General features: G+C 39.1%; 1 protein-coding gene across 1 annotated transcript in view; it reads right to left on the bottom strand.

Moving 5' to 3' along the window:
• Positions 1–1931: 1931 nt before the first annotated feature.
• The window catches only part of asap3 (ArfGAP with SH3 domain, ankyrin repeat and PH domain 3), a 67269-nt gene continuing 42503 nt past the window's right edge, over positions 1932–26697 (bottom strand). Inside the window, exons 11-26 of the mRNA XM_061896024.1 lie at positions 25605–25674; positions 25227–25314; positions 24317–24365; positions 23139–23305; positions 22029–22162; positions 21855–21946; positions 21587–21767; positions 15123–15208; positions 14908–15023; positions 14762–14829; positions 9628–9735; positions 9335–9551; positions 8687–8963; positions 5815–6022; positions 5595–5726; positions 1932–2632 (exon numbers count right to left, since the gene is read on the bottom strand). Of these exons, the coding sequence (XP_061752008.1) occupies positions 2558–2632; positions 5595–5726; positions 5815–6022; positions 8687–8963; positions 9335–9551; positions 9628–9735; positions 14762–14829; positions 14908–15023; positions 15123–15208; positions 21587–21767; positions 21855–21946; positions 22029–22162; positions 23139–23305; positions 24317–24365; positions 25227–25314; positions 25605–25674 (2068 nt within the window). The 3' untranslated portion in view covers positions 1932–2557. The remainder of the gene's footprint in view (positions 2633–5594; positions 5727–5814; positions 6023–8686; positions 8964–9334; positions 9552–9627; positions 9736–14761; positions 14830–14907; positions 15024–15122; positions 15209–21586; positions 21768–21854; positions 21947–22028; positions 22163–23138; positions 23306–24316; positions 24366–25226; positions 25315–25604; positions 25675–26697) is intronic.

The raw sequence follows: 26697 nt of genomic DNA, 5'->3' as shown, positions 1-26697 counted from the left end.
TGCACAACACATCAATCACACTACCAGCCTTTTTTAATATTTTCCCATGAAACAACTCATGCACAGCCCTGAGTATGATGCACATTTAATTACATTTCCCTGACTACATTATAACAATTATTTGTTCCTTTTAAAATACTTTAACGGGAAGAAATACATGTACTTCAGTGTGTACAGTTCCTGAAGGTGCACATTTTGACATCCTAAATCCTAAACCATTGTTAAGCACATACCAAAAATAATAATATTTACCCTCTTACTGTTTTTCACTTCCTACTTATGAATTGCAACTGTGTATAATATATATATATATATATATATATATATATATATATATATATATATATATATATATATATATATATATATATATATATATATATATATATATATATATACAGTACATCCGGAAAGTCACTTTTTCCACATTTTGTTATGTTACAGCCTTATTCCAAAATTTTCGTCCTCAGAATTCCACAAACAATACCCCATGATGACAATGTGATTTGTTTTAATATGCACATTTATTAAAAAAAAAATAATAATAAAAAAATCAGTTGTACATAATTATTTACAGCCTTTGCTCAATACTTTGTTGATGCAAATTTGGCAGAAATTACAATTACTGTGGGGGATATTTTCCAGAGGCAGGAAAAGGGAGACTAGTTGGGATAGAGGAAAAGATGAATGCAGGAATGTACAGAGACATCCTGGATGAAAACCAATGGTTCCCATCCTGGAGCTTGAAAGGTGCTGCAAAGAGGTTTGGACGAGACTGCCCAAAGATAGGTGTGCCAACTTTGTGGCATTGTATTATGTAAATGGTAAATGGGTTATACTTGTATAGCGCTTTTCTACCTTCAGGGTACTCAAAGCGCTTTGACACTATTTCCACATTCACCCATTCACACAGTGATGGCGAGAGCTGCCATGCAAGGCCCTAACCACGACCCATCAGGAGCAAGGGTGAAGTGTCTTGCTCTCGGACACAGCGGATGTGACGAGGTTGGTAGTAGGTGGGGATCGAACCAGGAACCCTCATGTTGCTGGCACGGCCACTCTCCCAAACGCGCCATGCCGTCCCCCAATTTAAATTAAAACAATTTGAGGCTGTAACTGATGCCTAAAGGTGCATCAACAAAGTATTGAGCGAAGGCTCTGAATATATATGTACATGTTTTTTTAGTTTTAATAAATTAGCCAAAACATTTAAAAAAAAAAAAACTGTTCACATTGTCATTGTGGGGTATTGTCTGTAGAATTCTGAGGATAAAATAAATTCCATTCCATTTTGGAATAAGGTTGTAGCAACCAAAAGGAGGAAAAAGAGAAGCGCTGTGAATACTTTCCGGATTCACTGCATTTTCTCGGGTATGTTGAGTGCAGATCTTTTAGCCTCGGTTCATGGCTGTGATCAGGCACCAGCGCTTGAAAAGCTTCATGACCAATAGTTGACAGTTTAATGAACATTTATAAACTGGAATGTAACGATTAAAAACATAATTAACAGACTAAAAAATCAATACATTTTTTTTTACTGTAAATGTGTTTTTCTTGATATGCAAGAAAAAAGGGAAGCACTGAACGTTTTTGTTATGCGTGCAGCGCTGCAATAAATAATTGAATCAATGCATGCTGGTATCGAGCAAAAAAAAAAAAAGCACTTAGGACCTTTAGTTCTGTTTGAGCTTCCGCTCTACTTGTGTCTGTAAACATATCATCATCATCATCATCATCTGCCTTGCACTACACACTCACCAGGCAAAACATTAGGTACACCTGCAATAATTGCATCCAATGCAAAAAATGCATAAACACACATATCAGCATTTTTAGACAAGCATCAGTTAGCATATACATTTCAACAACACAAGTTACATTTCGGGGTTATTTGTCAGTATAAAAAGAAACATAGCATACTTTTGTCTCAATTTGAGTTCCAAATATTTTTTTTAATATGTACATTAAGTGCAATTATGCTTAAGTCCATTGGGTTACAATGCACACAAGCCCCCAGTAACTGTATTCACAAATCATGTGTCACTTCCTGGTTCTCATCATTAATATTCCATCACTAACAATAGTTCTGGATACTTGCAGGCTTAACAAGACTTTTGGGAGCAAGAAATACAAAAAGTTGTTTCTCTTTCGTTAAAAAGACGCTGGCCTTCTTTAGACAGCAGTTGGCCTTTTTTTTTTTCAAAGAATTATCCCGCATGAGTGTAAAGTGCATTTTAAAAAGGGATAAGCCCGGAATATGCAGAAATGTTTGAAAATTCCTTTGTAGTTGTTAATACAAAGGTTTCAGAGAACAAAAAAACTGCAATTACATTTTTTGTGTTAAAGTTTGAGAGTCCCTTATTGGAAGTTTAAATCCCAGAACTGTGTCCTTGCGCAGCTGGGTGTGTGTCCTTAAATTACTCACATCGTTCCACTTTGAGTAAATCCATGTAAGCTGCGCGAAGGAAACAGCATAAAGTCCACTTGGAGCCGCTGTAAGGCTATTATGTCACTGAGCATCCAATGCCGTTTCAGTTCCTGGTTCACAAACATCGGTTCAGTCCGACACTTTCTGAACGTAGTTGACAGGGAAGGTCCCACTCCTGGACGAGTCCCCTTCTATGTAACCCATCTGATAACACAAAAGTAGAACAAATATTTCACAAATTTGTAATATTTTTTTAATAAATTAAATGTGGATGCTATGAGATACTAAAAAGAAAGCAATTTAGATAGAAAATTCATCACAGCATACATTGGGGCAAAAAAGGTATTTAGTCAGCCACCGATTGTGCAAGTTCTCCCACTTAAAATGATGACGGAGGTCTGTAATTTTCATCATAGGTACACTTCAACTGTGAGGGACAGAATGTGGAAGAAAAAAAACAGGAATTCACATTGTAGGAATTTTAAAGAATTTATTTGTAAATTATGGTGGAACATAAGTATTTGGTCAACTATTCAAAGCTCTCACTGATGGAAGGAGGTTCTGTCTCAAAATCTCACGATACATGGCCCCATTCATTCTTTCCTTAACACGGATCAATCGTCCTGTACCCTTAGCAGAAAAACAGCCCCAAAGCATGATGTTTCCACCCCCATGCTTCACAGTAGGTGTGGTGTTCTTGGGATGCAACTCAGTATTCTTCTTCCTCCAAACACGACGAGTTGAGTTAATTACAAAATGGATAAATGGATGATACAGCAGAGGATTGGGAGAATGGCATGTGGTCAGATGAAACCAAAATATAACTTTTTGGTATAAACTCAACTCGTCGTATTTGGAGGAAGAAGAATACTGAGTTGCATCCCAAGAACACCAAACCTACTGTGAAGCATGGGGGTGGAAACATCATGCTTTGGGGCTGTTTTTTTGCTAAGGGGACAGGACGATTGATCCGTGTTAAGGAAAGAATGAATGGGGCCATGTGTCGTGAGATTTTGAGCCAAAACCTCCTTCCATCAGTGAGAGCTTTGAATGGTTGACCAAATACTCATTTTCCACCATCATTTACAAATAAATTATTTAAAATTCCTACAATGTGAATTCCTGTATTTTTTCTCACATTCTGTCTCTCACAGTTGAAGTGTACCTATGATGAAAATTACAGACCTCTGTCATCATTTTAAGTGGGAGAACTTGTACAATCGGTGGCTGATTAAATACTTTTTTGCCCCAATGTATCAGCTACTAGTTTGAAAAAAGTTTAATGTTTAGAAAATGTGAGTTTATTAGTCCTATCATAATGGTGTGGCTGTTAAAATATTAAAAACAGAACAACAATTGTTCCTTTTCCTTTCCTTAAAGCGGAACTGCACTTTTCTGAGACAAGCACACACGATTTTTTATGCATTCTGATTCTAGCAAAAGTCGGCTAACAATGGAGGTAATGGAATTTACTCTATTCCACCTATAAAGCACTCTAAATACATCAATCAACGTTTTATATACATGATGTAATGTAGTAACAGGCAAATTCATAATAACATGTAACATTTAGGTATGTTGCTTATTTCAAGCATACACATTCATTTCAACAACAACACTACTCATTGGGGTGTGGGAAAAAATCGATTCGAGTACGATTCGATCCGAATACCTATCGAATCGAATACGTTGTGCAATTCAGAATCGGTTCTCATTTTTATTTTTAATCGATTTATTTTAATTTTTTAATTTTTTATCATCAATCCAACAAACCACTACACAGCAATACCATAACAATGCAATCCAATTCCAAAACCAAACCAGACCCAGCAACACTCAGAACTGCAATAAACAGAGCAATTGAGAGGAGACACAAACACAACACAGAACAAACCAAAAGTAGTGAAACAAAAATAAATATTAGCAACAACGGTATCAATATTATAGTTATAGATTCAGCATAGCAGTGATTAAAAATCCCTCATTGACATTATCATTAGACATTTATGAAAAATCTTAAAAAAGAACAATAGTGTCACAGTGGCTTACACTTGCATCGCATCTCATAAGCTTGACAACATAGTGTCCAATGTTTTCACAAAGATAAAATAGTCATATTTTTGGTTCGTTTAATAGTTAAACCAAATTTACATTATTGCAATCAGTTGATAAAACATTGTCCTTCACAATTATAAAAGCTTTTTGTTTAAAAATCTACTACTCTGCTAGCATGTCAGCAGACTGGGGTAGATCCTGCTGAAATCCTATGTGTTGAATGAATACAGAATCGTTTTGAATTGGAAAAATATTGTTTTTGAATCGAGAATCAGGTTGAATAAAAAAAAAAAAATCGATATATTATCGAATCGCGACCCCAAGAATCGATATTGAATCGACTACTGATCATGGCAGACTTCATGGGAGACAATGCAACTACTTTGTGACAAATGATGATCCAGAAACGTATTATTTTTTAGCCTGAATATACGGTGGATGAGCTACAAGTTTAAGAAGCAATGTGCTGGGCAGATCCAGCAAGCAGCAGTATTGCTCAGTGCTAAACAAGAAATACAAACTACGAACACAATAAAACATTACGTACTGCACAAAGTCTGCTCTCACTGGGATGCCCACTGATGGGATGTTCATATCTTCTTGTTTGGATGAATAATTACTCATAGTCCTCACGAAGGATAAAAACAAGGGACGTAATTGAGCGTCTTTTCATGTCTTTCTCGCCATCTCTGGGTCTAAGAAGAATCTCGAAGTTGACAAACTCCTTGGTTTATGGCCACAACCCTCTACTATTCAGGTGAGAGGCTTTATTTATAATCTATAATTACCTTCTACCCACTCAGAGGCAGTGCAGCAGCTCACCGGCTAAGGATATCAATAGCTGCATAAGCCAGTTACCTCTGTGATCACGACGCCGCTAAAAGTTGTTTTTCAATATTTGGTTAATATTTTCCTTCCTGTTAGCCACATTGTACTTGCTGTATATTACACATTAGAATGCATTAAAAAAAACACTCATTCTCGTCTCACATAGGGATTGTGAATAGCAAGCAAACTATTTTTTTTAAAGTGCAGTTCTACTTCAAAGCATTTGCCTATTCATATCCAGTTAAACATTTGTTAAAATTAAAGAGCTGGTAGTTGCACTTACCCACCAGTGGGGGTCACTAGAAAGCGTTACCACAATAGTCTCATCTTTGAGAAAAGTGAGCTGCTCTGAACTGGTGGGCCTGCAGTCGACCAAAGCCTTGACCCGCTTATTGTGTTGTCTGTTGCCTGAACTCTGCACAAAAGATAAGAATAAGACAAGGGTACATACTTCAGTAGGACATGTAAAGACTTAAAGCAAAAGGGATCATTTATGGTCGTACCATGGCGTTCCTGCGGGGTCGCAGTGCAGGGGTCACGCCAGGTGAGGAAGAGGGTGTTGCCGGGGCGGGGACGGGGCCGAGGCCCGCGCAGTTTCCCCCGACAATACAATACGGCTCCTCCTGGTTGCTGGTGGGAGATATCGCAGCACACTTCCCCGGGATGCTGCTTCCGTTGCTGGTCCGACGGTACGATGTGGTCTTCTCTGAACTAGGACAGGACGCAGACTAGCGGTCACATGACATGATAATGATAAGACTACAATGCAGGAGTGAACGGGCTACTTTAAGCAATGAAGCTGTTTTAGGCTAATGCATTAGAATGCACTTTTTGCCTTCCAATAATGTATTTTTATATTTAATACAGAACAGTGACTGAATTGTACATGTCTATACAGTGGAACTGAACAATCCCTTCTTTTTCTACCGCTTAAGTCAGTGTCGATATACACAATCGACCCCTTTTTTGGACATTGTAGGGTCAATTCTAGGAAAAATGGGTCAGTTCATATCGACTTTTTTTGTACACTTCATCTTTATCGCTAAACATGACAACAGACACAGAAATACTGTCTAGTTCCACAACATTAAAATGTGCACACAGAGGCTCCCTGTTCATTGCAAAGTGGCTTCAAAATAAAAGTATTAAACTGTAAACAGAATTAAGATTGTCATCTGCTTTATTCCCTTTTTTTTCTGTTGTAGTTTAAATATTTATTTTACCTACTTACATTATTCATCATAGCAGTCTGTCGAGCGCAACAATGACTGTTTCATTTAGGTCGGATCATAGACCTCCACTCAGCCCTGTCTTTTGCCTTCAGCTGACAGGTTGCAGTGTCGATCTTCAGTTCCCTCAAATTCCGTTTAACCGTGTCCTTGTACCTTAGCCTTGGCCTCCCTCGGTTTCGTTACCCTTCCTCCAACTGTGAGTAGAGCAGATGGCGAGGGAGCCGCTCTTGACTCATTCTCTCTACATGCCCGACCCATCTCAGGTTCGTTTGGGTTAAGATGTCATCCATCGATGGCAGTCCAGCACGACTTAGGACCTCTGTGTTCGGGATTTTGTCGGTCCAGGAGATATCCATGATGGTCCGAAGGTGGCGCATCATGTAGGCGTGAAGTTTTCTGACTTGCAACCTTTAGATGCTCCAAGTTTCAGCACCGTACAAAAGTGTAGCTAGCACAGTTGCTCTGTACACCTTGCACTTGATGCAAATAGAGACATGCTTGTTGTTCCAGAGTCTTTCCCTTAATTTCCCAAACACAGCACTCGCTCTCCCCATCCCGAGTCTGATCTCATCATCAAGCTTGGCATTTTCTGTCACTGTGCTTCCGAGGTACTTGAATGTTCGGCATTGCACAAGTGGGTCTCCCATGACCCAGACCTCCCCAGGTAGGGATGATGTGGGCTCATACTTGGGTGGCTGGTACAAGCATTTCGTCTTCTTGATGTTTATTTTGAGGCTGAATTGACTAGCTGTTGCTGAAAACTTGTTCACAAGATCTTATATGTCCTCTACATTGTGCGCAACTACAGCACTGTCGTTTGCAAACAGTAATTCTCTCCCAACCTAAACTGTTGTGTTGCTCTTTGCTCAAAAGTGAGCAACCTAGAACAGATCTGCATCTTTTCTTGTCTGGATGTAGACCCCCTTCGATGTGTCCTTGAAAGCAACCTCGAGCATGGCTGATAGGTAGAGTGAGAACAGGGTTGGTGCTAGAACACAGCCCTGCTTCACTCCATTGCTGACTGGGAAGTCCTTCGATACAGATCCATCCAGTGCCACATTTGCCTGCATGCCCGTATGAAGCGCCTCAATAAGCTCAACAAAGTTGTCTGTACATCCGTACTTCTTGAGAACCTGCCACAATCCTTGCCTTGAAACCGTGTCGAAAGCTTTACTGAAGTCAATGAAGACCACATAGAGCGGCATGTTCTGCTCAATACACTTTTTCCTGCACTTGTTTCAAACAAAATAACATGTCCATTGTGCTCCTTCCTTGTCTGAAACCACATTGATTATTATTGCTACATTTATACATACACTTATGTCATGGTCATTACTACTATAATTTTAAATTTTTTATGCGCTAGTATGTACACACATTTTCGTTATTCATGTCTGTTAAACGTTTGACAGGATTTGTGTAGCCTTTGGGCTGACATGTTTACACCTGTCATTTGCATTTGCACATTATGTAAAACCAACAACTCTGTACCTCCTCCGAGGAGCCATAGTGATCACCCTGTGTGTTAATTGCCTTGTTTGTAAAAACAACATTTTAAAAATGAAATAAAATTTTTTGTTCAAAAAACAGAATGAGCCCTTCTCATATCTCTGTTGAAAGTCACAAGTAAATGTGCAAGAGATGGCTAGCTTTGGTTTGGTTATGCCAACAACCGCGTATGTCAAAGCGTGCCAAAATAAGCATTTCCCCTATATAAACTTGTCTCATATTCGCAATTTGCTAGGTTGGGATGGACTACAGACATTTGGATAGTTTTATATAAGCTCTAAAAACTCTGCCTAGCAACAAGAAAAAAAGCAAATCCAGGGATCTGTGGTTGACTGGTATGCTAGATGGGTAAAGTTTTAGTTCCCTTGTAAATTTACATTAATATTTATAGTGAATCAATATTCAATCGTATTTGTATGTTGTCAGTCAAGTGTTCCACTCTGACAGTAAAAACCAAGTCACTTCAAACGCATCATTTGGAGCAGAGTTGCTAAGAAACAACAACAATGGGGGAGAATAACACTGCTGTATTTACGTCTCAACAGATTTTATCCAAGAGAAGTCTGAGGGCAGCTGTAAAACAGAACCCTGCGGCTATGGGGAGATAGTGGAGTGTCCATTCTTGATCTCTTACCTGACAGGTCCGATGTGGTTCTGGGAGGATGTGGTAGCAGTTTGTAAGGTGGAGCCAGTGAAGGTTTGCGCCTCCCCACTGTATCTGTGAACCCTAAACACACTCCCCTTGTGTGGTTTTCCAGCACCTGGGCTTTGACTTTCTACACTGGGAGATGTAGGACTCTGTCTGGCCTGCGTCTGGGGACAGGGAGTGTTGACGGTCGGGTTAGAGCTGCGCCTTGGTGCAGGGACGTTGACCTCTTGTGTTGTGACCGAGAGCTGAGGGTCGGAGCGACCTAAGTGAGAAAATCAGAAGTCAAATACTCACGATATTAGGTAGACCTGTCCCATTTATTCTGCATCAGCATTTTTGCATTTACAGTAAAGTTAAAGTTAAAAGTTAAAGTACCACAGATAGTCACACACTAGGTGTGGTGAAATTACTCTCTGCATTTGATCCATCCCCTTGTTCCACTCACTGGGAGGTGAGGAGAGCAGTGAGCAGCACGGGTGGCCACGCTCAGGAATGATTTTGGTGATTTAAACCCCAATTCCGACCCTTGATGCTGAGTGCCAAGCAGGGAGGCAATGGGTGCTCACAACCTACTGATGTCAGGGCGGACACTCTAACATCAAGGTTACTGAGCAGGTAATAATGCTTGTTTACCTTTTGGGGTGGATTTAGCGGGCAACGGCGGTGGTGGCATGGATGTCCCAGAAGAGGCGCTGTTGGCTGGTGGGTTTCCGTACAGGAAGTCTATGTTCTCATAGGTCTGACAAGGTCTGCTGCCTGGGTTGCCACCAGCACCACTAATCACACTCCAGCGGGATCCAGAGCCTCCGTTTGAGAACACGGGAGAACGTGTTTTTGGTAATGGGCTTACCTAGAATAACAGACAGCAACTCTTATTTATTGTATTCATTCATTCCAGATGTGTAAATACACGGTGAGATGTTTACCCTGTCATCCAGGTCGTCCTCGCTGTCATAGATCTCCTGAGCTTGAGTGTCCCACATGAACTCTACGTGAATCTGAGAGTTAAACTTCCCACTGTGAGCCAGCTCTAACTGCAAACACAAGGAGCACAATACTTTTTTTATGGTAGGGTGTTTTTTGTACAACAGCTACTAATACTTTTGTACAACAGCTACTAATATTAAACGTTGCTTTAAAAACTCAAAAGATGTATTGAGTTATTTCAAGAAAACAGGTCAAACATATGTTGTTAATATAATCTAATTAAGGACAATAATCTCAACCAATCACTAATCTGATTCTTATTCATACAAGATTATTCAATTCCAATCCACTTTATTTATATAGCACATTTCAAAAAACAATAAAAGTTGCACAAAGTGCTGCACAGGAGTTAAAACACATTGAAAAACAGAAGAAAACTAAGGAGAGTCATTTGTATAAAACATTCAACTATAAAGACAATAATACATAAAATACGTAGAAAAAAATAAAATGGATTAAAATCACACAACTTTAATGCTGGTTTAAAAGCCAAGGAGTATAAATATGTTTTAAGACATGATTTAAAGCTCATTAAAAAGGGAGCCTTTCGATTAAGGAATTATTTATCACCTATCACCTATAGTACTTATTTTTTTATTTCTATTATTGTAAAATGTATCTACCAACTTTATTAACTTCACCATAACAAAAATGGTAAATGGTTGTACTTGTATAGCACTTTTCTACCTTTTTTGAGGAACTCAAAGTGCTTTGACACTATTTCCACATTCACCTATTCACACACACATTCACACACTGATGGCAGGAGCTGAAATGCAAGGCGCTAACCAGGACCCATCAGGAGCAAGGGTGACGTGTCTTGCTCAAGGACACAATGTACGTAACTCGGATGGTAGAAGGTGGGTATTGAACCAGTAACCCTCGGTTTGCTGGCACGGCCACTCTCCCAAATTCGCCATGCCGTCTCCACACATAACACATCTGTATCCTTTTTTTAACAAGAAATTTTTAAACTGGTACATTTTAAACGCACAAAGTAAACAAACTATTAGTAATTGCTGGGACACAGAGAAGGGGTCGGATTAAAAAAGCTCTGCTCCTTCCTACTCCTTTTTAGAGACATGTTGAGTAGTTTACAGTCAAAGTACGTATCATAATTTTTGAATACCAATATGATAACATTACAGCGTGCACAATAGAGTCATTTATTTGGATCTACCCGATACAAATAGGTTTGGCGCTACTTATTTGCCCTTGCTCAAAAAAACACATTATAATGTACCTGTTCTGCCAGAGAATAAGAACACGTAGCAAGAGGGATCAAGGTTGCCAGTTTAGCAGCTGTGCCGCTATATTTAGCGAGTAATCAGACACCTCTAAACCAAGGGTTCTTCAACTTTTTGACCTCGGGGCCCAAATCTTCCACTACAAAAGGGATCAGGGTCTACTCAAACATCAACACTGAATTAGTAATCGTACTCTTGATTTTATTTTTATACAATAATTATATCTAACCTACTTACAGTTTAAGAGAGTTAAAATTGTCAAATGATATGAAGGCATGGGTCAATCACATAGACGTAGGTCAGGCTGATTACGAAAATAAAAAATATTCCAATATACCGCAAAAAAGGGACTCAAAAGTGGATGGAAAATAAATATACATACAATTACACAGTGCTCAAAGAAAAAAAAAATCAAACTAAATCAATAAATGATAAGGATGCAATGGTATTATAAATACAGCGGTATTTCCGGTATCAAAATTATCACAATAATTCTGTGATGACATTTGACTGTATCAAATGAAAACTTGGTAAGGGTAGTATTTTTTTGGGACTTACGAATTGGCCGGTCTAGAAGTAAACTACATCTCCCAAAATTCCTTTGCGTAGAGAGATTGTGCGAGGTCTGTTAGTAGGAGGTGGTAAAGGGGAGAGAAAGGATAGTTTTTTTCCGATATTTCCTGAAGCTTTCATTCAAATCTATTCATAACTATGAGGTATGTTGCTAACAGACAGACACACCAACCCTTACCTTCTGGTCACTTAACACAGCAGAGTGCGTAAAATACGGCCGCAAAATTATACTTTGACAAAACAAAAGCATGTTTAATTGTAAGTTTATGAGCTGGAGTATGAACTATATATAACTATTTATTAATAAGGTTAATTTTGTCACAAAAACTAACGTCAAAACGAGCAAATGCATACGATTGTTTTAACCCAATACGGCGCCCCACCCCGCCGAGTCCAAAAGTTTGAGAAACCCTGTTCTAGACAATCTTTTTTACAGGTGACAAAACTCGTGAAGAGTCTTTTTTAGAGTGACAAACGCGTGCACCAAAATTCCTAAGAATCGCCAAATGCTTTTGCGGGCCACATGCGTCTCCGTCTTGTTTGTTTAGTGTTCTAAAAAAAGGTAACGTATTTTTCGCACTATAAGGCGCACCGGATTATAAGGCGCACCTTCAATGAATGGCCTATTTTAATATTTTGTTCATATATAAAGGTGCACCGCATTATAAGGCGCATGCGCATAGAATAGATGCTACAGTAGAGGCTGGGGTTACGTTATGCATCCTTTAGATGGAGCTGCGCTAAAGGGAATGTCAACTAAACAGTCAGGTAGGTCAGTCAAACTTTATTAATAGATTACAAACCAGCATTCTGACAACTCTGTTAACTCCCAAAATGAATAAAGAGCTGTTTTATTAGTTTCCCCGTTTCAATAAACACGTAAAAAACAGTCTGATACTGTTACGGTAAATCAAACCTTAGTGCAATCACAATATAGTAACACTCGAAATAGTGCAATGCAATAATATATCAATAACTCAACGTTGCTCAAACGATAATGTCACACAACACAACACACAAAATAAACATGTTATTCCTCATCCCTTGAATCCCTCAAGTTCTTCTTCTTAAGTGTTCGAATCAAACAGTTGGGCGAATACGGCATCCGTCTCGTCGAAGTCGTCATTAAACGGGTCAGTGCCGCTGCTGTTAATGTTAAAGTATCTCGCTGCTGCTCTATTCCCGTGTTCTACTGTGTGACTGATCGCCTTGAGTTTAAACTTAGCACGCCTCCTGCAGTCATTTATCCCAGCATGCACCGCCCGCTTCTTCTTCTACGAGGGAAAATAAGGTAGGCGGCTGCTTACCGTAGTTGCGAGACCTCTTGTGGCATGTTTAATTCAGACAATGAAGAAAAAGAATTCAAGGGATTCTTGGATGAGGAATAACTTAATAAAGTGAGCTTTACATGTTTATTTTGTGTGTTGTGCTGTGTGACATTAACGTTTGAGCAACGTTGAGTTATTGATATATTATTGCGGTATAGCTCGGTTGGTAGAGCAGCCGTGGCAGCAACTTGAGGGTTGCAGGTTCGATCCCGGCTTTCGCCATCCTAGTCACTGCCGTTGTGTCCTTGGGCAAGACACTTTACCCACCTGCTCCCAGTGCCACCCACACTGGTTTAAATGTAAAAATTAGATATTGGGTTTCACTATGTAAAGCGCTTTGAGTCACTAGAGAAAAAGCGCTATATAAATATAATTCACTTCACTTCACTTTGCACTATTTCGAGACGTCGTTAATGGAGTCAGTATTGCTGCTGTTGTCTAGCAGTTCAGTGACAATTCCTGCTTTCCTGAAATCATGTCTCTCAATAGGAGCCATTTTGGGGTCTTTACATAAACACACAAATGGAAATGAAACGGCACGGCCTGGCGCAGTCATATATCCCAGCATGCACCGAGCGCTTCTTCTTGTACGGGGGAAAATGAAATCGGCGGCTGCTTACCGTAGTTGTGAGACCTGTTGTGGCACAATATCGGTCCATATATAAGGCGCACCGGATTATAAGGCGCACTGTCAGCTTTTGAGAAAATTTTGGGTTTTTAGGTGCGCCTTATAGTGTTGAAAATACGGTAATTTGTAGTTCTGGACTTATTTGTTTTGCTTTTCATGTTTTCTGTTCACTTTTTGCAAATACACAATTGGCAATTATGCAAATTTAACAATTACTTCATTCCCCTGTACCAGCCACCACCCACCCTGCTGTAAGATTACAGTTGGTACAAAATGCGGCTGCTTGACTTTTGACAAGAACAAGAAAGTTTGATCATATTACGCCTGTACTGGCTCACCTGCACTGGCTTCCTGTGCACTTAAGATGTGACTTTAAGGTTTTACTACTTACGTATAAAATACTACACAGTCTAGCTCCAGCGTATCTTGCCGATTGTATTGTACCATATGTCCCGGCAAGAAATCTGCGTTCAAAGGACTCCGGCTTATTAGTGATTCCCAAAGCCCAAAAAAAGTCTGCGGGCTATAGAGCGTTTTCATTTTGGGCTCCAGTACTCTGGAATGCCCTCCCGGTAACAGTTCGAGATGCCACCTCAGTAGAAGCATTTAAGTCTCACCTTAAAACTCATTTGTATACTCTAGCCTTTAAATAGACTCCCTTTTTAGACCAGTTGATCTGCCGTTTCTTTCCTTTTTCTCCTTTGTCCCACACTCCCTTGTGGAGGGGGTCCGGTCCGATCCGGTGGCCATGGATGACGTACTGGCTGTCCAGAGTCAGGACCCAGGATGGACCGCTTGCCTGTGTATCGGCTTGGGACATCCCTGCGCTGCTGATGCGCCTCCGCTTGGGATGGTTTCCTGATGGCTCCGCTGTGAACGGGACTCTCGCTGCTGTGTTGGATCCGCTTTGGACTGGACTCTCGCGGCTGTGTTGGATCCATTATGGATTGAACTTTCAAAGTATCATGTTAGACCCGCTCGACATCCATTGCTTTCGTCCTCTCCAAGGTTCTCATAGTCATCATTGTCACAGACGTCCCACTGGGTGTGAGTTTTCCTTGTCCTTATGTGGGCCTACCGAGGATGTCGTAGTGGTTTGTGCAGCCCTTTGAGACACTAGTGATTTAGGGCTATATAAGTAAACATTGATTGATTGATTGAAATAGACAGCAGACCTGAGGTAAACATAACATTGTTCATACAGCTCAAATAAATGTTTGTATTTTTGGAGGCAAACATGCTGTTGTCATGCAAAGTAACAATCCAGAACTACATATTTTCTTTTAAGCAAACTCACCAGTTCAACACATTGTGTGTGTTGCAGCCTCCTGGCCATATCAAGAGCTGTCTCTCCTGCAGAGTTCACTGGAAGGAAATAATTTAAAAAAACGTTTAACAAATTTAATGTTGTATGTAGAAACAGAATAACCAAATAAAAAGCACCTTTGTGAAGAGTGGCCTTGGCTTTAAGCAGCAACTTGAGGGATTCTGGCTTGTGGTAGAGGACGCCATAATGCAAAGCTGTGTTGCCTTCTGCTGTTCTCTTCTCCAGACAGTTGCTGTGGCATCAAAAAAGGAATGTTAATAAGGTTTGACAGAACTGAACAAGACATAAATCATCAAATGATGGCCAACAGCCTGAATGTTGATGGTCTGACCTGTTCTGGCACAGGAAGTCCACGATAGCCAGAGAGCTTCTTTCTTCAAGGCGCACGGCCAGATGGAGAGCTGTTTCTTTGGCAGCCTACAAGTGACAAAAACATTGATTGAGTTTTTGGTGTCATTTTTGGTGTAATTTTACCCCTGAGACAGCCCCACTAAAACAAAAACTTTTTGGTGTAATTTTTGGTGTAATTTTACGCCCGAGACAACCCAACTACACAAACGTGGGGTCCTGAATGGGCCAAGGAGAGAAACCATAACATTTTGGTTAAGATCCAGATAAAGTGTGGATGGATTCATTCATTGTCACTTTTTGCTGTTACAGTCTATTTGCTTTGGGGCCAAGTGGGGGAGGTGACCCTCAAGTTGCCATGGAAAAAAAGCTATTCGCCGCTCTTAACTTTTTCCACATTTTTTTATGTGACAGCCTTATTCCAAAATGGAATAAGTTAATGTTTGTTCTTAAAATTATACACACAATACCCCATAATGAAAAAGCTTCTTCTTTTCTTTTCTTATTTTTCCACAAATTTATGAAAAAAAATAAAATAAAGGAAGGAGGAAGGAAGGAAGAAATTTGAAAATTGCTCAAAACGTTGTTGATGCACCCTTGGAAGCAATTACAGCTTCAATTTTTTTTGAATACGATGCCACAAGCTTGGCAAACCTTTCTTTGGGCAGTTTCACCCATTTCTCTATGCCCGTTCCTATTTGCCCGTTTTTCTTTGCCCATTCCTCTTTACGGAACCTCTCAAGCTCCATCAGGTTGAATGGGAAGCGTCAGCCATTTTTGCAGATCTTTACAGAGACACTCAATCGGATTCAGGTCTGGTTGGGTCACTCAAGGACATTTACAGAGTTGTCCTGAAGCCATTCCTTTGATATCTTGGCAGTGTGCTTAGGGTCGCTGTACTGCTGAAAGATGAACAGTCTGAGTTCAAGGGCATCCATCCATCCATCCATTTTCTACCGCTTATTCCCTTTGGGGTCGCGGGGGGCGCTGGTGCCTATCACAGCTACAATCGGGCGGAAGGCGGCGTACACCCTGGACAAGTCGCCACCAGGGCACTCTGGAGCAAATTTCTCCGGGATTTCTCTGCGCATTTCTGCATTCATCTTTCCCTCTATCCTGACTAGTCTCCCAGTTATTGCCGCTGAAAAACATCCCAAAGCATGATGCTGCCACCACCATACTTCAATGTAGGAATGGTATTAGCTTGATGATGAGCGGTGCCTTGTTTCCACCAAACATGAGGCCTGGCATTTACACCAAAGAGTTCAATATTTGTCTCATTAGACCAGAGAATTTTGCTTCTCATGGTCTGAGAGACTTTCAAATGCACTTTGGCAAACTTTTACAAAAGGTATGGTTTCCGTCTGACCACGCTACCAAACAGGCCTGATTGGTGGATTGTTGCAGAGATGGTTGTCCTTTTGGAAGCTTTTCCTCTCTCCACAGAGGAATTCAGTAGCTTTGACAGAGTGACCATCGGGTTCTTGGTCACCTCCCTGACTAGGACCTTCTTCCATGATTACTCGGTTTAGACGACCTGCCAGCTATAGGAAGAGACCTGGTGGTTCCAGACTACTCCCATTTATGGATGATGGAGGCCACTGTGTTCATTGGGACCTACAAGGCAGCAAATATTTTTCCGTACCCTTCCTCAGATTTGTTTCTTCAGACATAACATATCTTGACAGTTTACAAACAATTCTTTTGACTTAATTCTTGTTTCATGCTCCGCCATGCACTGTTAAGTGTGGGACCTTATATATAGACAGGTTTCCAAATAATGTCCAACCAACTGAATTTACCACAGGTGGACACTAATTAAGCTATAGGAACATCTTAAGGATGATCAATGAAAACAGGATGCTCCTTATGTACATGTCATTTCTTAGTTTTTTATTTTTAATAAATTGGATTAAAAAAAAACTTTTTCATATTGTCTATTTTGGGTATTTGGAGTACAAAAATACATGTATTTAATTTTGGAATAAGGCTGTAACGTGAACATTTTTGGAAAAAGTGAATCAACGTGAATACTTTCCAGATGTACTGTATGCAGCATTTGTCAGCCACATTATTGCTACCTACAGGGCTGGAGTGGAGCATTACCAAGAACATCATTAACTTTTATTTGAACAAATCAGGCAGTCATTTGTAGGATTGTGGTCTGCAAGAACCCAAATGATTTTAACTTATACATATGCATGAAATAAATGGTAGAATAATCTTGCTTTCCAGGCATACTTTGTGAAGTTCTTTTGTTTCGAAAGCAAGACAATGTTCGACGCTTGGGATCCAAGATCTATCAGTCTAGAGGACGCCAACTTTCCAAAGCATTTTACACAGTACGTCCCGCGTTCTTACGGCTTCTCGTACGTAATGATGTACAGTACTTACGTATGTATGTAACGATGTAATTATGTACGTAACACATGCACACTTTAGACCAGGGGTCACCAACGCGGTGCCCGCGGGCACCAGGTAGCCCGTAAGGACCAGATGAGTAGCCCGCTGGCCTGTTCTAAAAATAGATCAAATAGCAGCACTTACCAGTGAGCTGCCTCTATTTTTAAAATTGTATTTATTTACTAGCAAGCTGGTCTCACTTTGCTCGACATTTTTAATTCTAAGAGAGACAAAACTTAAATAGAATTTGAAAATCCAAGAAAATATTTTAAAGACTTGGTCATCACTTGTTTAAATAAATTCATTTATTTTTTTACTTTGCTTCTTATAACTTTCAGAAAGACAGTTTTAGAAAAAAAAATACAACCTTAAAAATGATTTTATGATTTTTAAACACATATACCCTTTTACCTTTTAAATTCCTTCCTTTTCTTTCCTGACAATTTAAAATTTAAAGTCCACCAGGCTGCACCAAACTTGTGGTGCCTTGTTGACACAGAAAAAAGTACAGTGGTGTATGCGCAGCAGCTATGAAGGTTGCAAGCCTGATTGGTTCAACTTATCTTTGTGAATCAGCCTTTTCTGACATGAACTTCATCAAGAACAAACACAGAACACGCCTCACTGATGCACATCTGCAAGACTCACTCAGAGTTACAGTGTCAAGTTACACATCAGAATACAACACACTAGTTAACAGCATGCAATGCCAGGCTTCCCACTAACTGACAAAGAAACAGATAACAGATTTGGTGTCCAGTTCAAAGTGTGACATGATTTATTTAACAATTTGAGAGTTGACTTTTGTATTTTACATGAGTTATTATTTGTACAAACATGGCGCAAAGTAATTCATGATTTGTTAAAAAATGTTAGTGGCTAGCTAGTTAAAATGGGATATTGTGATTTCACAAGACTGTCTTCGAAGTGATCATTTGAAAATGTTCAATTTGAAAAATGTGCACTTAGAGAAAATATAAAAATAAAGTGTTGCATATTGATATTTATCTGTTTCTATTTATATGTATTGTGAGAAATCATTAAGATGATCAGAGTTTCTACATAGATAAATATCATTAATTATTAATAATAACATCGAGTTAAAGGTAAATTGAACAAATTGGCTATTTCTGGCAATTTATTTAAGTGTGTATCAAACTGGTAGCCCTTTGCATTAATCAGAACCCAAGAAGTAGCTCATGGTTTCCAAAAGGTTGGTGACCCCTGCTTTAGATGTTGTTAGCTAATAATAGCAATTTGGATAGCTAACATTAGCTGTCATTGAATGTATATTCTATTATAACAACAACATGACTGCAAATTGTCTGTTACTACGCTTAGACTGGTTTTGTATACGTGCACACGATCCCTGCATGTACATGTTGACGAGTGAATTAGTGAATTATATTTATATAGCGCTTTTCTCTAGTGACTCAAAGCGCTTTACATAGTGAAACCCCCAATATCTAAGTTACATTTAAACCAGTGTGGGTGGCACTGGGGGCAGGTTGGTAAAGTGTCTTGCCCAAGGACACAATGGCAGTGACTAGGATGGCGGAAGCGGGAATCGAATCTGCAACCCTCAAGTTGCTGGCACGGCCGCTCTACCAACCGAGCTATGCCGGGTAAGTGACCGCCGTAAACACCAATTATTCTATTCGTGCTGGTAAAAATGTTTATTACATAAACTCTGTATATGTGAAAAAAATAGGCAATTGTGAAACAAATGTGTTCTATTAAAAAACTAATGGAAACACAAGCAAGCCGGTGGTGTTCTTGTTATATTTTTTGCTTTGAAAAATGCTACTGTCAGGAAGTTGCAAACAGCCCCTTTAAGACAATAATTTTGAACATCATTCTAGATTAGATAGTAAATTGTCACATGTTGCATTTTAAAGCGCTAACAGTCAAAACGTGATGTATTTTGGTTTGTTTGATCACATTCAATCAAGTTTTTTTCAAATAGTGGGGCGGGACCCCCCCTACGTGAGCATGGCGTGATCCCAGGGGAACATTTTTTAATCAGTATCATACTTCAAACTCTGCTTTGAAAAGCTGTGCACTACAAAACATGCTCGGTGTAATCATTAACCCTAACTTGCTCATTTTGATAAATAGAAAACTCTGCATTATTTGTTTTATACATTTTTGTTTTGTCGGATAAAATGTTTTATATATTGTGCTATGAGCTAATGTTGCTGATAAATTTGAATGTAGTATCTATTGAGTTTATTTAAATGTATTTTTTCAGTTTCAAATGGTTCAAGTCATTAAAAAAAATATTTGAAGTTTAAATAAGGTTTTTTTTTTTTAATTTCAGGCAAATTGGTGCACTTTATATCTTTTCTGGTCCAAACTAAAAAATGTCAATTAGTTTGTTGTTAGTTTTTCTATTTTTTTGTAATTAATGTTAAACAATCTACAATGTTATGCAGAGGCGTAGTTATAATTTTACAGACAAAGGATACTATTTGTAATCACAGCAGAGAGTAGGGGGGCGCTAAATGTTTTTTTATCCTGGGGTGGGGCGTAACAGAAAATTATTGAGAAACACTGCGTTAAAATGATCAAAAATCCATGAAAGTAGCTGGGGTTCAAAGGTCACATCAGGGCATGACCTCAATTAGTGACTGCTTCCAACTGTCATCTGCAACACGTCTGAGTCACTGCAATAAAAAACAGTGCAGGGCGTGCAGCTAATGTCACAAGATTCCTGCGCAATATCTTTTGTTTTCTATTAACTTTAATAAAACTGCAAATATTTAGCTGGCAAGGAGATTAAAGGAAAAACAGTGCGGAATCATGCATGCATATTTTAACTAGCTAGTCAAACTTATCCTCAAGAGATGTAAGCTCCTTCAACCGAAAAGCTGAAATAACAAACGGATCCAAGCACTACAAACAAAGCACACGTCAGACACACTGGTTATGTTACACTGAGCAGAGAGTGAATAGCTAGCAGCAGGGGACAATTAGATGAAACACAAGACGACGAGGCTTCAGGCAAAATGGCGGAGTCGTTTACCCTGGACTGCTTTTAAATTAAAACTGATACAAATGTGTCGTATTAACAGTTCGTTTTTACGACAGCTGTGTTTTGGAAAGTCGGATCGACCCAAATATCGACAGCATCGATTTAGGGGATAGTACCAGTACGATAGCGTGATGAGATCGATATTCTTCCACTCTTTTCGAGGTTTATTTTCACTATGTGTATGAAACTGGAATGAAACTGGACTCACTGGTGACGGTAGCAGAGAAGATGACTGTGGACAAAATAGTGAGCATCCTGGATGATGCCAGTCACCCTCTGCTTACAGTTATCAGTAGCCAGAGGAGCCTGTTTAGTGCTAGACTGCTTCATCCCAAGTGCAGGACTAATACACTCAAAAACTCCTTTGTCCCACACACTGTTAGACTGTTCAACTCCTCTCTGGGGAGGAGGGCGGGGGGGTACTAGGATGACAGGGGATGCATAACAATAACAGTGGAATACGTTTTTCATAACATGGTCACCACTGCCTAGGTTCTCTTGTTATGTTCTTAATTTACTGTTATATTTTTATTCCCAATGTTGCTTTTTATTTTTATTTGTATTTTAATATTTTATTTTTTTTGTTTCCATTTAAACCCCCATTATTTACTTTTTACTTTTTTAAATTGATCTCAATTCTGTACACTACTGCTGGAATTTTTATTTTACTGAAGGAACTCTCCTGAAGGAATCAAAATACTATCTATCTATCTATCTATCTATCTATCTATCTATCTATCTATCTATCCATCCATCCATGTTAATCATTTTGTTACATTGCTGATATTCATTAAGATGCATCTCTGTTTTTGTTAGTTTGTGAGCTGATACACAAATTGGTTTTCAGTAAACGGTGACATCATAGCAAGAACAGCTGCTAAACATTGTAGCAATGATGCTGCATGATGCTCAGACCCACTAGGGAGCATATTATCCATTGTATTTAATTAACTAATGTTGCTCACATGCTATGATATGCTGTGATGATCTGTATGAAACAGTGCAGTCACCTCTACATCCGTTATTGAAAGAGGTTTGGTAAGGTCCGCTCCCTCGGCAAAAAGCTGCAGAATAGAAGTCAGGTTTCGACTCTTCACGGCATCACAGAGCAGTCCCGGTTCCGGCGTCTCTCTTCGCATGACGTAGCGACGTTCGGCATACTTTGCGACAATGTATTCTTTTCTGGCATTCCTGGTGGTCGGACAAAAAAAGTATATATATTTAAATGCATAAACATTTGTGTGGATGGCTTGCTGATTGTAAAAACACAAGACTCACATGTCACTCTGAGGCAAAGGTTTGACAGCATCACTCGGAAGCCCTGCCTCCATTATGTCGTTGAATCTTGTGTTCCCGATGCTTACTGCCAACTGTTGCGTAAAATGCTTATATTACTTATTTAGTGACATAATAGTGTGTTTTATCGGCTAAAACAGTTTATTTCATTGGTACCAGTAACTCAGAGGTGCTCAGCAGGTCCAGGGTTAAGGACTGGATTCTGGAATAGTGAACACCAAGTTCTCTGTGGATGCCCGAGCACTCAATACAAGTCAAGATGCCGAGATTGGTTGACAACCATGTTGGATCTATGATATAAATAGAAAAATACAGGTAAACTCTCTAGAAAGACGAATAGACACACGTAGTAATTGTAGTAATAACAGTAGAAGAAATTTAAACTGAAACCTATGTGTCTGAACATGTTGGATTTTCCATTGAGAACACTAAAACAACCAGTCTTAGTGGTATGATACCTAGGGGGAAGGTGGCTGACACACTGCTGTAAACATATTCTTTAATTAATGATCAAAACTTGAGCAAGTGTACCTAATGTTGTGGCCGGTTAGTGTAAATAGCCGTCAAATGGCCAATCTTCATCAGATCCATATTAAATTTGGCGTGACACGCCAGCTTCTGACCATGCATACACATGGCAAATTTGGGTTAAATAGTTAAAGATTTGTGGGAGTTTGGCTCAAACAGGTGCGGCGAGTTGTTCCTAATGATGTGGCCAGTTAGTTTAAATTGCTGGTAAATCTGCAATATGGATTAGATCTCGATTAAACTTGGTGTAACACTCCACCTTCTGACTATGAATAAACATGGAAAATTTAGCTCGCATTGGATAAGATTTGTGGATGCTTTGCCCCTACAAGTGCGGGGAGTTGTACCTAACGTTGTGGCTTGTTGGTATGTGTTGCTGTCAAATGGGCAATCTGGATCGGAATGCGATGAAATTTGGTGTGACACGCCCGCTTCTGACCAGACATAAATTTGGTAAATTTGGCTCAAATAGGTAAAGATTTCAGCAGTGGCCTGTTGGTGGAAATTGCAGTAAAATGTGCAATGTGGATCAGATCTGTCTTAAACTTGAATTGAAACTTCAGATCAAGCATGCAAAATAACAGATTTTGTTAAAATAGAACAAAAATGTGTTCAAGTTATGCCTGTTATAAATGATTCCAAAGATGATACAAGTCAAACTGTTTCTAGGAGGGTGTCAGATAAACAAACCCACGCCATTAGAAACTCCTTGGCAGACTATGAAATAAATCTTGTGACCTGGGGCGCCGCAGTCAGCGCAGGCCTCGTTGCCCGGCATGTGGCGGAGCTCTGCGATGATGGCTCTGGAAAGTTCCTGCAGGCAGCTGTCCTGGAGGTGGAGCTGGTCTCCTCCCAGTGCTGTGTTCAGGGCCTCTTCCTTGCTGTTCTGCAGCACCGACACCCAGCTGACGATCAAACATGTTTATTATTAATAGCACAGTGTCCTCATGGTGAACCTTAGCTGAATACAGCTAATTCTGTCATTTCTGGTACAGTGCTGGTACTTTTGCTGAAGCCCCAACAGCTGACCAAAAACAGCCATTGTTTTCTTCAATTTGTGCAAATTTCTATTTAGGTAGTTACGCGTTCGTATGATACATCATACCTTATCTAAAATAGCTTGTGTGGTCATTTTATTCTGTATCTTAATCATAATGCACACATTTTTCTTTAGGTAGCGAACACTCTAAAAATATTTCTGAAGCTAACTTTGCACTCAACAAGAAGTCGCACTGTGCACGCATTAGTTGCATGGCTTGGCAAAAAACGAGGAAGTTGACAATACTAAAACACATGCCGAAATAAACAGACATTTTTCAGAGAAATTACCGCTTTGAGTCAAATACTATGCCGACATGGGACTAAACCAGCACTTTTTAGTAAAAAGATCGCGGTGGACAAGTACTAAATGAGCTGGTCAACACAGATGGATTATCTAAAAAAACTGGACCAATTTAAGCGGTTTCCACTGTACTTCTTTTGTACAAATGCTTAGTTTACAAACGTCCTCCAGGGAGTCAGCCACATCAAACCCATCATGCACTGTTCTTCATTCCCACATCAACACACAAAGCTTCCTTGCACATTAGTGAGGTAGTGGGAATTTCCAACCATCTGGTCTAAAGTGATCCTTCGAATAAGACCCTGTGTTTTGTTTCCTGTAGAGTGTCCTCCTTGTTGCATAAACAACCTTACGACATTTGATTAGATACACCACACAATATCAGCCTTATTTTAGGACCTTATTAAAGTGTGCTGGTGCATTTCAGTTTTACTCTACTCCATGATTGTGCCACATACGTAACTCTTTTTAATACATATCTAAGCTGCAAATTAACAGGGCATGACAAGCAGTGACTAGCAGCATAGTAAACAGATGAGATAAGGAGACAAATGAATGCACAATTCATTCTTACATCACGCATTCCTGTTCGTCCTCTGCCTGGAAATGGTATGTCCGATTATCTGTGGAGTAGGAGCATTGGCAGTGGTAAAGAGTTTGATTTAAATGAAGTTAAAATAAAAGAAAAGAGCAATGAATGTAGGTTGGTTAAACGGACAAAGTGGAGATAAAGTGTGACCATAAATGAAAGTGAAAGCAGCACACGATTGTTTTACTACTTCTATCTCACTATCTTAGAAAGTATTGTGGAAAAAACATACTCGTAAAATAAATAAATCATAAATTTGAGCAAATAAAACAGATAAAAACATCAAACAATGACCTATTATTATGGGGTACATAATTATAACATTATTATAACATTTAAAACATGTTATAATGAAAATGCTAAACAAAAAAAAATGTGCAATGGTGAAAAGCATGTTCTTTTTTTTTTTTCATTATACCAGCCAAACTGAAATACAAAAGATGCTATAATAAAAATTAAATATGGTAAAAATGCAAATAATAATAAATACAAATAAAAAAAACAAGGAATTTATCAAAATGACAAATTGTGTGGTATAATTACTATAACGTAAAGACATTCGAAACAGCACAACAAATTGTTAATTTAATTGATTGAATTGTGAAATATAAACCCAAAATAATTGTGTGGAAAGTATTTTTTTCTATTTCGTTAACAACAATGTATTCATTTAAATCATTTTTTTTATTTATCTAATGACCTTTTGTTTTATGACAATGCAATGCACCATTCATTTTGAATAATTAACATTTTAAATAATTAGTTAATCTGTTTTATATTCATTTAATTATGACAAAATATTAGTTTTAATTTTTTTTATACAAGCATTATATCTAAATCAAGAATGTCAGGCATTTGCAGGATGTTTGGGTAAAGCATCAAAGGTCGAACTCACGAGTAACCAGGTCAAAGGCTCTACGGTCCTCCGGATTTGGTCGCACCTGACAGGTGAGAAGGTTCAATTTGGCCGGTGGTCGGTTGATCTGAACACACACACACATTTTAAGTTAAAGTTAAAGTACCAATGATTGTCGCACACACACTAGGTGTGGTGAAATTTGTCCTCTGGATTTGACCCATCCCCTTGATCACCCCCTGGGAGGTTTAGGGGAGCAGTGTGCAGCAGCAGTGCCGCGCCCGAGAATATTTTTTGATGATTTAACCCCCATTTGGAGTAAATTTTGTGAGATTATACTGCAAAAAATGTATGTTTGAAAATGGAAGGGGTTATTAAATGAAGAGAAGACAGTTGGTCAGATTTACTGGCACTCACCGTGCTGTGAGATATTGTCAAACATCCGAATTTGACTCCACATTTCCTTTTCTGCCACACCTTTCTAATTCTGCAAGAGAAAAAGAGATTACTGGAGGTCACGTCCACACTCAAGAAACATTTACAGGCTTTCAAAGCAGCTATATTGCATGCAAATATGATGATAGATTAGATTAGATTAGATAGTACTTTATTTATTCCGTCAGGAGAGTTCCTTCAGGAAAATTAAAATAGAATATGATGATAGAATATGAATAACGGATAATAATCCAGTGTAAACCACGGGTGTCCAAAATGTAGCCCTAGGACCATTTGTGGCCCATGGCTTGTTTTTTTAAATTGGAGGATTAAAAGTAGGTAAAAACTTACCAACAACTGAACAATGCTATGTTCACACTGCGGAGTCGGATGTTCAATTCGGATTTTGTTGTCAAATCTAATCTTTTATGTGGCCGTTCACATTACCAAAAAAATGTGATTGCAACCTGACCCGCATGCGGACATGACGTCGTGACGCTGAACACACTGCAGTGTTTTCGGAAGTAAACACGGTACTCTAGTCGGACTCAGAACTGGCGCATTTGTGGCAATTTCAAGGATTTTTTGCAATCGAAGTCAACATTTTCTAAACCAAATTATTGTGCTTAGAAGATTAATAAGGAAGACTACAAGTATTTTGGCTCTACCAGTTTAACGGGATATTTTGCGGGCGAGCAGTCGGAGACAAGAGTGGCAAATTTTAATTGTGTGTTCCCGAAACATTATTTTCACCTGTTTTCTGCTCCTTTGTCAATTATTTATTTTGTAACCATCTATTTTGGCGACGCCTATCGCTTTTTGAAGACGTTTTGGTTGGATGAATGCGACCGGAATGCGGGAACATTCACATTGAGGACGTATTGCATATATATCTGATTTATTTCCACAAAAGAAAGAGGCCTGGTTGGAAATTAAAAATTTGGAATTGCACTGTTCACATGGTCAAGAAAAAATCTGATACAAAAAATCGGAGTTGACTTGCAGTGCGAACAAGGCCTAAAATACAGCAAAAAGGCATAACAAGAAATAGATATTAAATGTTGATGATTGTCTT

Source organism: Nerophis ophidion, linkage group LG03 (genome assembly GCF_033978795.1).
Source record: "Nerophis ophidion isolate RoL-2023_Sa linkage group LG03, RoL_Noph_v1.0, whole genome shotgun sequence".
In the NCBI taxonomy this organism is placed as follows: Eukaryota; Metazoa; Chordata; class Actinopteri; order Syngnathiformes; family Syngnathidae; genus Nerophis; species Nerophis ophidion.
Note: the sequence above shows the minus strand (reverse complement) of the source record. Positions and strands in the feature narration are given on the sequence as shown.